Source organism: Gobius niger (genome assembly GCF_951799975.1).
Source record: "Gobius niger genome assembly, chromosome: 4".
In the NCBI taxonomy this organism is placed as follows: domain Eukaryota; kingdom Metazoa; phylum Chordata; class Actinopteri; order Gobiiformes; family Gobiidae; genus Gobius; species Gobius niger.
In genome coordinates this window covers 6,674,225-6,688,158 of record NC_136855.1, presented here as the reverse complement: position 1 = coordinate 6,688,158, position 13,934 = coordinate 6,674,225, and the positions used below count along the sequence as shown (strand labels likewise).

General features: G+C 42.8%; 1 protein-coding gene across 4 annotated transcripts in view; it reads right to left on the bottom strand.

Annotated features, from left to right (window-relative positions):
• The window catches only part of LOC306961927 (NACHT, LRR and PYD domains-containing protein 12-like), a 32,946-nt gene extending 19,797 nt beyond the window's left edge, over nucleotides 1–13,149 (bottom strand). For all 4 annotated transcript variants that reach the window (XM_079554891.1, XM_079554892.1, XM_079554893.1 and 1 more), the window contains exons 1-3: nucleotides 13,110–13,149; nucleotides 7,413–7,476; nucleotides 7,247–7,336 (exon numbers count right to left, since the gene is read on the bottom strand). In XM_079554891.1, coding sequence (XP_079411017.1) covers nucleotides 7,247–7,336; nucleotides 7,413–7,450 — 128 coding nt within the window. In that variant the 5' untranslated portion in view covers nucleotides 7,451–7,476; nucleotides 13,110–13,149. The remainder of the gene's footprint in view (nucleotides 1–7,246; nucleotides 7,337–7,412; nucleotides 7,477–13,109) is intronic.
• Between the last annotated feature and the right edge of the window lie 785 nt (nucleotides 13,150–13,934).

The following is a 13,934-nucleotide window of genomic DNA, read 5'->3' as shown; positions in this document are numbered from 1 at the left end:
TGACCCCAAACCATTTTTATCCCCTTCAAATACTTTATATCTCTTAAAGGAATAGGCCACCGTTTTTACATACTGAGATATGCTCTTACCTCACTTTAGACGTGTCTTTAGGAGTTACTGCGCGGACGTTTTGCTCCTCGTATCATTACGGCTCACAATATAGTCCCCCTTTTTATCTGCTTATAAAATCAACATGCTACATTTCTGTGTAAATATACTTCGCATGAAAACACTTCACGTAACTTTATTTAAATAGGGAACACGTGGAAGAGCTTGGTAGCTTCTATCGTGAGCTTTTTTGGAGCTATGTGACATGTGGGAGAGGCTGTGTATGTGCTCCGATTGTCTGGCAGAGCGCACGGACAAAGACCAGACGGGGATATATTAACTCGTCTAAAGTGAGGTAAGAGCATATCTCAGTATGTAAAAACGGTGGCCTATTCTTTTAAAGAGGGGGTATTATGCTTTTTTCAATCACATAGCACCAGTCTATAGCACACTACACTGATGACGAAACCTTCCATTGGTCTGTAAATGCAGTAAATTAAAATAACTGCCTTGTATAAAATTGCTCTCTCAAAATGGCTGTAGTGAATGTCTTGAAATAGGCCTCTGTCTCTTTAAGAACCTCTGACCCTTTCCGACACGCCCCCTCCACACGCTGTCTGTGGCATCAGTGGGGAGGGCGCTCTGCTGAGGAGCAGTGGTTGGTTACTCGGCTGGTGACGAAAGCTCGGAGGCGTCTCCAGGAGGTGGGGGCGTTCCTAGGAGGACTCAGGCAAAGCTGTCCCTAAAATGGCTGCCATCAGAGTTTTTACAGATTACTCAAAAATACGTGAATGTGCCAAGGCAACACTTCAGGCAAGCTTGAAAATGTCGATTTTGCATAATACCCCCCCTTTAACAATTAAATAAACAAGATGAAAAACAGATTGAATTAAAATGGCAAAAATATTCCTATTATTATTGATCAGCTCTGCTATGAATATAGACAACCTTTCTTAATGTTTTACATGGTTAAGAGAAATAACTGCATTTGTTTGGACGCCCGAAATAATGTTTAATTCAAAATTTGTGGACCTCCAGTAGATTTAGTTGAGGACCCCTGCTGTAGAGCTTATGCGTTTGATGTCATAAGAAAATTGAGTGGCTATTTCTGCAGTGTTCATCTTTGAATTGTCTCTCATCTAAAGAGCATAGTTTCAAACTAAGGTGGAGAGCAGCTGTACATTCCATGGCGTAACTAGTAAACTGGTAACTGCCAAAACGCAGATTTCTAGTTCTTAGTTCTTAGTTTATTGTTAATTTCTCTTAAAGGAATAGGCCACCGTTTTTACATACTGAGATATGCTCTTACCTCACTTTAGCCAAGTTAATATATCCTTGTCTGGTCTTTGTCCGTGCGCTCTGCCAGGCACACGGAGTATGGAGGACCGTGGCTGCCAAAACTATAAATATATACATAAATAAATAAATAAATAAACAAATTTTAAAAAGATAAAATTTGCAAAGAAATGCGTGCAATTATGAGAATAAGTGCATTTATTTCTGTATTTATTTATTTATATATTTATTTATTTCTGTATTTATTTATTTATTTACATATTTATTTATTTTTGTATTTATTTATACATTTATTTCTGTATTTCTCTATTTATTTCTCTATTTCTGTATTTATTTTTGTATTTATTTATTTATTTATATATTTATTTATTTCTCTATTTATTTATTTATTTTTGCATGTATTTATTTATTTCTCTATTTATTTATTTATTTCTCTATTTATTTATTTATTTTTGCATGTATTTATTTATTTCTCTATTTATTTATTTATGCATTTATTTATTTATTTCTGTATTTATTTATTTATTTCTGTATTTATTTATTTATTTATGCATTTATTTATTTATTTCTCTATTTATTTATTTATTTCTGTATTTATTTCTGTATTTCTGTATTTATTTCTGTATTTATTTCTGTATTTCTCTTAATGAGATGCAAATCATGGGGTGGGTCGGGATGCCTCTGCTGTAAGCTCATTGGTCAATCTTTTTCCTTGCTCCAGAGCTTGTCCAGCATAGACGGCCATGTTGAGATCACTGTGTTCTCGCTATAGCCATGTCAGAACGAAAAGGAAAAAAAAAGCATTCTTCCATATGCAGCAATTGCATTGTGTGTGTGTTTTTTAAACAAATAAGTAAATTATCCTTTGCTCTGGGTCGCTGAACAGCCTCCATTTTGGAGTGGTGAACGGTTGCATGTTGGACCTCAAGCATATCTAGTTGGGGACTGCTGTGCTATGTTCTAATGAGCTGAGAAGACTGGTGGACAGGAGAATCTGTAGTGTTGACTATATTATTTTCCGTTTGGATCAGTTACGTAAAGTCCCGTCGCCAGACGTCAGTCTTAAGGCGGCATTAGTATTACTATAAAGAACATATTTTTCGGTATTCGCGTAGCCCTGGCGCACACTGATCATTACATTAAACATAATCAACAGCAAATATGACCAGACCAACTACAGCTGTAACATCAGTCCTCGTGGCGGAAACGTCAGTAGGCCTACATGCGTTTCTCCGAGCTGAGCCTCCTCATCAACACATCCTTCTACTCAGACTTGAACTTATGAGTGAGGCGGACTTCAGCGCTTTGTAGTAAAATACACTGGAGCACCTGTCACTGCCTTTGCCAAAAGTCTCTCACGAGCATCGTGGACTCTCAGGGCGGAGGATTATCGTTGATACCCCTCTATCATATCAGCTATATTTTATTTTGTGCCCAGACAACACGGGAGCCGTGCGCAATTGCGCATGGCTCCCGTGGAGGGAACCGTGCCAGAGAAAGAGAGAGAGGGATTAAATGCCGCCGGTCCTCTCTCTCCGTGAGGAGGAAATAGTTAGGTTACTTGTTGTGGAGTTTGGGCTGGTCTAATCGGGCAGAAAGCGCGAAAGTAACACTGTGCAAATGAGTGATCTTTGCCCAATTTGTAGTGGTTATACAGCAGTTCTGCAGGCCTTCTCGTGGTTATACGGCGTATGTCTGCGTATCACGTAGTCTACTACACCACATCTGTGTCAGGGGGGGCGGGCATGGCCCCGTATGGCCAGCCCATAGCGACGGGTATAACCACTAGAAAACATGCAGGATTGCCGGATAACCACGACAAACCGGGCCAAGATACGTATCACTCATGTGCGAAGTGTTACTTTGCGCTTTCAATCGGTTTAATACACCGCACGCGACGAGCTCTCTCGCGCAAAGTGCGTACATGTACATTACAGGCGTGCGCTGAGAAGCGCCATGCTGTCAAGATGCGTGTGCCCACTACAAACCACTACAAATTGGGCAAAGATCACTCATTTGCACAGTGTTACTTTCGCGCTTTCTGCCCGATTAGACACCAGCCCAAACTCCACAACAAGTAGCCTAACTATTTCCTCCCCTAGCACGGAGGCGGCATTTCATCCCTCTCCCTCTTTCTCTGGCACGGTTCCTTCCAAGCAATTGCGCAATTGCGCACGGCTCCCGTGTTGTCTGGGCACAAAATAAAATATTGGTGATATGATAGAGGGGCATCAACGATCATCCTCCGCCCTGAGAGTCCACGATGCTCGTGAGAGGCAAAGGCAGTGACAGGTGCTCGTGTGTGTTTTACTACAAAGCGCTGAAGTCCGCCGAAAAGTCCCCGCGTTCGAAGTGTGCGTTTTACACTCAGACACTGGAGCTTTCAGTGAAGGCTGAGAGAGACTGAAAAGTGGACGCGGCCACAGCACTGACCGAGCCATATTCATGGTACAAACGGTGGCGCGAGTGTGGGGGTGTGTGTGGGGGGAGTGTGGGGGGGAGTGTGGGGGTGCAGGCGCTCGTTCTACAGCCCCAGAGTCCGGTCGTTTTCCACGCACAGAAACGTGTTTTCGTTGCATCGGCGCAGTATTCTGCACAGACGCAAGGCCCAGCTCATTCAGCTGCTTTTGAAAAGGACCTCACTCATAAGTTCAAGTTTGAGTAGAAGGATGTGTTGATGAGGAGGCTCAGCTCGGAGAAACGCATGTAGGCCTACTGACGTTTCCGCCACGAGGACTGATGTTACAGCTGTAGTTGGTCTGGTCATATTTGCTGTTGATTATGTAATGATCAGTGTGCGCCAGGGCTACGCGAATACCGAAAAATATGTACTTTATAGTAATACTAAATGTGCCCCTGCGTGGATTTCATATGCCCCCCTGAAGACTGACGTCTGGCGACGGGACTTTACGTAACTGATCCAAACGGAAAATAATATAGTCAACGCTACAGTTTCTCGTATGCCTGTCCGCCAGTCTTCTCAGCTCATTAGAAATTTCACTCCAAAGCGAATCCATTTCTATCTCGAGTCTCCGACTTGTTTGGCTAGCTACTAGTTGTTGTAAGGGGTAGTAACATAGCACAGCAGTCCCCAACTAGATATGCTTGAGGTCCAACATGCAACCGTTCACCACTCCAAAATGGAGGCTGTTCAGCGACCCAGAGCAAAGGATAATTTACTTATTTGTTTAAAAAACACACACACAATGCAATTGCTGCATATGGAAGAATGCTTTTTTTTTTCTTTTCGTTCTGACATGGCTATAGCGAGAACACAGTGATCTCAACATGGCCGTCTATGCTGGACAAGCTCTGGAGCAAGGAAAAAGATTGACCAATGAGCTTACAGCAGAGGCATCCCGACCCACCCCATGATTTGCATCTCATTAAGAGAAATACAGAAATAAATACAGAAATAAATACAGAAATACAGAAATAAATACAGAAATAAATACAGAAATAAATAAATAAATGCATAAATAAATAAATAAATAAATAGAGAAATAAATAAATAAATGCATAAATAAATAAATAAATAGAGAAATAAATAAATAAATAGAGAAATAAATAAATAAATACAGAAATGAATAAATAGAGAAATAAATAAATAAATACAGAAATAAATACAGAAATAGAGAAATAAATAGAGAAATCCAGAAATAAATGTATAAATAAATATAAAAATAAATAAATAAATATATAAATAAAAAAATACAGAAATAAATAAATATATAAATAAATAAATAAATATATAAATAAAAAAATACAGAAATAAATAAATATATAAATAAATAAATACAGAAATAAATGCACTTATTCTCATAATTGCACGCATTTCTTTGCAAATTTTATCTTTTTTAAATTTATTTATTTATTTATTTATTTATGTATATATTTATAGTTTTGGCAGCCACGGTCCTCCATATTCAACTAGCCGAGTCGAGGGGGGCATGGGACTGTTGTCTACACTTATTAAGGACACCACTCAAATAGTTAACTTTAGAATAGAAAACAGACCATGATGGCAGACAGAAAAACAAACAAAAAACTAAGGCCTATAAACATCTTTTATTAAAAGGTATTAAATTACTTTCAAGTAGCATAATGGAAGAGGCTACATTTTTATAAAGCATGTGAGCTATTGAAAATATAAAGCTAAATTAAAAAGGTCTTACTTGTTTATAGAACAGCATGGATCTGTAGTAATGGTGTAACTACTGTAATATTCAACACAGTGTTTCCCACAGATTGGAAGGAGACTGTGGTGGGAGAGAGCGCCACCATTTTTTTTTTAAATTTAGATGCGTTTTCCTGCATTCTGGTAACCTGGCTAACGCCAGACTGCTGTGTGCGCTCGAATCATTTGGAACTGCACAACAGCCTGGGGACCATGGCCGGAATTTTCGCATGGATTTGGGAACCAATCACAGAACGAGGAGGGACGGCAAGATGATGACGAGCTATTCTATATACGGAAGCTTGTAGTTTGTTTACGGATATAAAAAAAAAAGTTTATTTACGGATCAAACATGACAGCAGCAGACGCAACACTATTTTTCGATCAAGTTTTATGCCGTGTTCTAAATAGTTTAGCTCGAAAGTTTACAGCGGGTACGTCATACATCATCAGATACGATGATACGATTGGCTGTGGCTACGTGCAGACGCAGGATAGACATTCGTAGCACCCCGTAAACCACACCTCTCCTACGAGAAAATGAATTGGTGGTCCCCAGACTAAATATCACTTGTGATTTTAGTCTGGCGTTAGCCAGTCTAGCATTCTGGTGCATATTAAGCAATAAATAATAACATTTTTTGGCTATTATGCTGCTGTGAAAAGAATCATTTCTGGTTAATTTACATAGGGTACAGATGTTTTTAGGCCCTTGATTCTTCTCTCAGCTCCGCCCCTGCAGCGCTCAGATTCAGACTCTGAACCTCAGCCCGAGGCTGCAGCGAGAAAACACAGACCAACAGCTCTGACCTCGTGTTCAAGAAAGAGCGAGAGAGAGCGAGGGGAGAGAACTAACGTTTTGAACAGCGGTCCTGATTTTCATTTCACTGCAATCCCAAAAAATACAATAGAAAAAATATCAAGCAAAGGTCTGGAACATAATTTACAGTAATAATCATGTGTGTGCTTTGACAACAATACAACAATTCATTATAGTTTTGTTTTTACTCTAAAATTACATTTTGAGTTTTTAAATAACAGAATTTGTACACAATGTGCCAATGCAGTGCAGTGTTTGTCCTCTGACAATGAGCCCTGTTCAGTCCAAATGTAATCCTGATTTAGTCCTGGTTTAGTCAAAAGACCATGTGGTCTTTTCATTTATAAGTGAAAACAAAACTACGCAAAACTGCCTTCATTTTTTGTAATAATAATAATAGTAGGCTACTTAAACAGTGAGACAATGTTCACTGCTAAACCTGTTGAACCGGCGCCTCTGCTGCAGATGATAGTGTTGGGTGAGAGACAGAGAAAGACAGGAGAGATCGGGGCTGTGGCGGATAAAAATAGACTATGGCGGGGCGCCACAAACTAATGTTTTAGTGGGAAACTGCAATAGGTCTACTGTCTCGGTTAGTGCTCGTGCTTCACAGCTAGAAACCTTCTAGGGTACGATTCCTTTCTGGGTCAGGGTTACCAGGTTACCAGGTCTCAGCAGCCAAACCGGCCCAGGAGCATCTCAAAAACAGCAGATTATATTATGAGATCTGGTGGTGTGCAGTACCCCTGTTTTTCCCTTTTGAGGCTGTTTGTTAGTTTTCTGTTTCATTTACGTTTGGGTCATCTGAAATAGGTCTGTCTCCTTCTCCAGGGAACACACACTCTCCACACATGGTGGTGGAGAAAGGTTAAAACCTATTTTAGCCAAGTTTTTTAAATCTTTACCTGGTGTTAGCAGATCTTGGTTCTTCAGAAAACTCTGGAGGTGGAGTCTTGGACCTGACAGACTCTGTGCTGGGAGGAACAGCTTTTTGCCTGAAGAGATTGAGCAAAATTTGTGCAGCACATGCGGAGAATTAACAGTGGCCAGAGAGAAATGTAATGAGCTTACCCCGTCCCCGGAGGTGACACTTCTACATCGGCCTCCATTTTTGGTCCCTCGCTCAGTAAGTCATCTGATCAAGAAAATTCAGATTCAAATTCATTATTGAAATAACACCTCTGAAATATTAAAAAAAAAAAGGTGATAGGCTAATATTTTGGTGGTCAGCTTTAAGCTTTGATTATTACAGCACACATTCGCTGTGCCATTGTTTCAATAAGCTTCTGCAAAGTCAAAACATGCAAATCCATCCAATGTTGCATGTTTGACCAAGATCTTGTATTGATGATGGGAGAGTTGTGACCTCTGCGCAAAGCCTTCTCCAGCACATGCCAAAGATTCTCCCTGAGGTTAAGATCTGGGTGGCCATTTAAGGGATTTCAACATTTGAAAGCAAATTGGACCCATCAGGCAACTTTCAAGGAAAAAAATTTCAGCCAAAACTGCAGCTGAAAGTCTTCTGGACTTACGCAGTAAAAATAGTCAAGTATTATCATGATTTTCCATGAAGGTTCGATGTAATGCCAGTTAGAATCCAATTTAATATTTTTTTTTAATGACATTTAAAGGGGCTAGATGCCAGTTCGCCATTTATACTCACTACTGCCACCTCAGGTCATACGTGTAACTGCAGCTTCTATATTAAGCTCGTGTATGATGGCACTTTGGATCCAAAGTAACACCTTTTTGAGTGACAGTGCAGGATTTTAGAGGCAGTTGTGGTGAACAGGTCTGGGCTCATTCTAACATTAGGACATGGAGGAACATGTAGGGGGGGGGGGGGGTATCCCTACATTTTTAAACTCCGTATAGTCCCTTTAATATAATATATCTAATAGAGAAAAAATTCCAATAAATGAATAATAATAATCTGTGATTTGGTCAAAGCCCCAACTTGACTGTAGCTTCATTAATAACAACGGCTTGCATTTGTATTGCACTTTACAAGCCTGTGTCACAAGTTCCTCAAAGTGATACATAGTCATTATTCATCTCCACACTCGGTGGTGGTAAGCTGTTATTGAAGCCAGAGCCGCCCTGAGGCAGACTGTCCATTTACCACGTGGCTATGTAATGTGTTGTTCATATCCTGAGCTCTTATTATGTCAGTGCCCTCTGCTGGACACGTGTGGAACTCTTTCCTTTTTTTTTTCAATTTAATGCCCCCTAGTGGCGAGAGTGAGCATTCTGGTTATTTTTAAAAAATGCACAATTCTGCACTGGAATGGGCTAGACTAACTTTTTTTTAATACTCTAGAATCTATGCTCTACATGGCAGGGCTGCTCATGTTATGCGTGTTAATGTCTCGCAGAAACCCTGTGGTGTGAATTCTCTCTGGGTTTCACAGTTTCAATAAAGCTGAAAATAGCACTTGTATCACAAACAGAAACTACACATTGGCCCAAAAATGAGCTCAAAGGGGCAAGATGCAAGTTAGCCATTTTATACTCACTACTGCCACCTCAGGTCATACGTGTAACTGCAGCTTCTATATTAAGCTTGTGCATGATGGCAATTCAGACCCGAAATAACACCTTTGAGAAGCAGTTGTGGTGAACAGGTCTGGGCTCATTCTACACCTTAGGACGTGGCTGGAACATGTAGGGGGAGGAAAACACTTTTAACATTTTTAAACTCTGTATAGTCCCTTTAATCTGCTCTATAAAGGTGTCGCGGCTGTGTGCATGTCTTTCCATACTGTTGCCGTTTGCAGTTGTATCACAGTAGAAAGTATCAGGAGGAAAGTGTGCTCGGCTCAGTGCGTCCCCGTTCTGCATCTCCAGTCACAGCTGTGCCATTGCCCAGCTCCTTATCTTGTTTTGTTGAAGCATGGCACTTCCGTGAACTTAGCCCCTCATCATGCTCAAATTTAAATACAATCATGTCGTGCACTCCTGACACGTGCGCGCGCCTCAGATAAGGACGGGAATGGACGCCGCAAGGCTCTAAAGTTTGTACTAGTTAAAAAACCGAACGGGCACAAACGGAAATCTTTACAGCACAAAACAGCACAGATGTAGAGGAAGCGGGTGACACCAGTTTTACCCGTTTTGGAGCTTTATATCGAGCAGGGAGACCTTAGATCAAAAACGCTAACAGCACAAACGAAGATTTTTACAGCACAAAACAGCACAAACGACTGACATATTTTTTATTTAATTTCAGCATGATGAGGGGCTAAGTTCACGGAAGTGTGAATGCGGACTGGCCATGTGTCCATTCTGGAAGAGCTCAGAGGGACCACTGGCTCTAGGGCCACCGGTCGGGCCTCTCAATTCTCCCCTTAACCTCTTACCCCCCGCCTTAACCGAGCTTTACCCAAATCTAAAGAAGAAAATGTGCCGGTGTAACAGGCCAAATTAATTAAACCCGATTAAACCCAGGGTATATTATGGACTAGGCCAAACTATGGGCTAGACCAGGGGGGTGGGCAATTCATTTTCACAAGGGGCCACATGAGAAGCCTGAATTGAGTCAGAGGGCTGCACCAACAATAACTCAAACTTATATCGGGATATAAGTATAATATATGGGGCGTGTATCGCCGGGGTCCATAAACAAAAGCTCCAAAATAAAAAATGTTTTTGATTGGGAAAATACATTGAGGACTTTTTTTCAATAAATGAATAATAATGAGCCGGGCAGGACTGTAGCCTCCTAAAAACGGCTCACACTTATTGCACTTTACAAGCCTGTGTCACAAGTCTCTGATACATTGTAGTCATTATTCATTCACTCCACACTCTGTGGTAGTAAGCTACTATTGTAGCCACAGCTGCCCAGGGGCAGACTGTCATTTCCCACTGGACTACAATGTGTTGTTTATATCCTGATTTCTTATTATGTCAGTGCCCTCTGCTGGACACCTGTGGAATTCTTTGCTTTTATTCTTACTTAATCTGCCCCTAATGGCTCGAGCGCTATACAAATAAATATTGATTGATTGATTGATTGATAGTCTAGTCTGCTAGTCTATGCCCCTTTGGGCCAGAATATACCTGTCTAACTTCTCACAATCTGAACAAAAATATTAATAAAACAAATAAGATATAATAAGCAAAACTTTGCTAAATATTTTATAATTATTTGTTGCAAGTACAATAGCAGACCCAGCTCGGTCTAATCTCGTCTAAATGATTATCTAAATGATAATGTACTATAATAATTGACTCTGATTTCTGTTTGGAAGCATTGAATTGCTTCATACAGGAAATAATCATAATTTTTATCACTAATTTTACCCAATGATTGTGAACCTAAATCAAACAGTTAATCTGGTTAGTGCTTTTTGGAAAACTGAAGACACTTTACATTGCTTTACTCATCCACTCCACACCTGATGGTGGTAAACTACTGCGGTCACAGCTGCAGAAGCGAGGCTGCTGCAAACTCACTCACTCACTCACTCACTCACTCACTCACTCACTCACTCACTCACTCACTCACGCACGCACGCACTCACGCACTCACTCACTCACTCACTCACTCACTCACTCACTCACTCACTCACTCACTCACGCACTCACGCACTCACTCACTCACTCACTCACTCACTCACCCACTCACTCACTCACTCACGCACTCACTCACTCACTCACTCACTCACTCACTCACGCACTCACGCACTCACTCACTCACTCACTCACTCACTCACTCACCCACCCACTCACTCACTCACTCACTCACTCACGCACTCACGCACTCACGCACTCACTCACTCACTCACTCACTCACTCACGCACGCACGCACGCACGCACTCACTCACTCACTCACTCACTCACTCACGCACTCACTCACGCACTCACTCACTCACGCACTCACGCACTCACTCACTCACTCACTCACGCACTCACGCACTCACTCACTCACTCACTCACGCACTCACGCACTCACTCACTCACTCACTCACGCACTCACTCACTCACGCACTCACTCACTCACGCACTCACGCACTCACTCACTCACTCACTCACGCACTCACGCACTCACTCACTCACTCACTCACGCACTCACGCACTCACTCACTCACTCACTCACTCACTCACTCACTCACTCACTCACGCACTCACTCACTCACTCACTCACGCACTCACGCACTCACTCACTCACTCACTCACTCACTCACCCACTCACCCACTCACTCACTCACTCACTCACGCACTCACTCACTCACTCACTCACTCACTCACTCACTCACTCACTCACTCACCCACCCACCCACTCACTCACTCACTCACTCACGCACTCACTCACTCACTCACTCACTCACTCACGCACTCACGTACTCACTCACTCACTCACTCACTCACTCACCCACTCACCCACTCACTCACTCACTCACGCACCCACCCACTCACTCACTCACTCACTCACGCACTCACTCACTCACTCACTCACTCACTCACGCACTCACGCACTCACTCACTCACTCACTCACTCACTCACTCACTCACTCACCCACTCACCCACTCACTCACTCACTCACGCACTCACGCACTCACTCACTCACGCACGCACGCACTCACTCACTCACTCACTCACTCACTCACTCACGCACTCACTCACGCACTCACTCACGCACTCACTCACTCACTCACTCACGCACTCACTCACTCACTCACTCACTCACTCACGCACTCACTCACGCACTCACTCACTCACTCACTCACTCACTCACTCACTCACTCACTCACGCACTCACTCACTCACTCACTCACTCACTCACTCACGCACTCACTCACTCACTCACTCACTCACTCACTCACTCACTCACTCACCCTAAGCAACTGTATAATTCTTGCACTTAACATAACTAACAAAAAAAGAAAGAACAACAAAAAAGCAACAAAAAAAGTGACGACCAAGCAGCAAAAAACAACGAAAACATGACACAAATGCGGCGACAACGTGACAAAAAGTAACCATCACTTTTATAGGTCTTAGCTTTCAAATGGCAATGGCAGTGGCAATGGCAACTTTATTTATAATGCACTTTAAAACAACTACAAAGGTCAAACATAACATAAAATACAATACAAAAGGCGCATCGAATACAAATGAATAAAATCTGGTAAAATGTCAAAAAACTCAAGCCGTGTTAAAAGCCAAAGTGAACAAGTGCGTTTTAAGAACAGATTTAAAAACAGGCACAGAAGAAGCCTGTCTAATGTGCAAGGGCAACTCTGCAAAATGAGGCACGTTACACTGTTCCTCTCCAGACAAGAAGCTTTTAGATTTGGGTAAAGCCGAACTGGAGAAAGGTTAACATATGACTTTGTGGATGTGTCGCATTTACACTCATTTGGCCCGGCTGGTCAGAGTCCGGGGCTGTTGTCCAGTCCCAGTCCGCCCCTGTGGCTCTGACTTGGCATCATCTTATGGCGTTTGGGAATTCAGGCTAAAGTGCAAAACTGCTCTGGGCTGAACTCGAAAGCTTCCTTGACAACTGGCGGAGACATCTCTGCTCTAACATAAAAGTTCACACGCTCTGCTGTGCTAGCGCGCGGTGCAGCGTCAGCGTGCACGTCTTACACCGTGGCGCAAAGTGGCCAAATTCCCACGGTTGCGTAAAGATAACAGTCTCACTTTCGGAGGTATACAGGGCGTTGTGCACGACGCACGCAGCCGCCATTAGTTATTATGAAAAGTCAAAGTGTGGCGCTCGTGCAAATAAAGGAAATAGCGGTTAAAGCACATCACTCACCTCACAGTCACTTTCCCTAATGTCTCCGCTGCGTGAACTCCATAGACTGTGCTCTGAAAGCTCGCCCCTTTTCAGCAGACTGCCGTTTCCGCTGTATCACGTGACAACAAATACTTAGAGAGAGACAGAGTGAGAGAGACAGAGAGGGAGAGACAGAGAGGGAGAGACAGAGAGGGAGAGACAGAGACAGAGAGGGAGAGACAGAGAGAGAGAGACAGAGACAGAGATGGAGAGACAGAGATGGAGAGACAGAGAGGGAGAGAGAGAGAGGGAGAGACAGAGAGGGAGAGACAGAGAGGGAGAGACAGAGAGGGAGAGACAGAGATGGAGAGACAGAGAGGGAGAGACAGAGAGGGAGAGACAGAGAGGGAGAGACAGAGATGGAGAGACAGCGAGGGAGAGAGAGAGAGGGAGAGACAGAGAGGGAGAGACAGAGAGGGAGAGACAGAGACAGTGAGGGAGAGACAGAGATGGAGAGAGAGAGACAGAGATGGAGAGACAGAGATGGAGAGACAGAGAGAGAGAGACAGAGACGGAGAGACAGAGATGGAGAGACAGAGAGGGAGAGACAGAGAGGGAGAGACAGAGAGGGAGAGACAGAGAGGGAGAGACAGAGATGGAGAGACAGAGAGGGAGAGACAGAGAGGGAGAGACAGAGAGGGAGAGACAGAGATGGAGAGACAGCGAGGGAGAGAGAGAGAGGGAGAGAGAGAGAGGGAGAGACAGAGAGGGAGAGACAGAGACAGTGAGGGAGAGACAGAGATGGAGAGAGAGAGACAGAGACAGAGATGGAGAGACAGAGATGGAGAGACAGAGAGAGAGAGA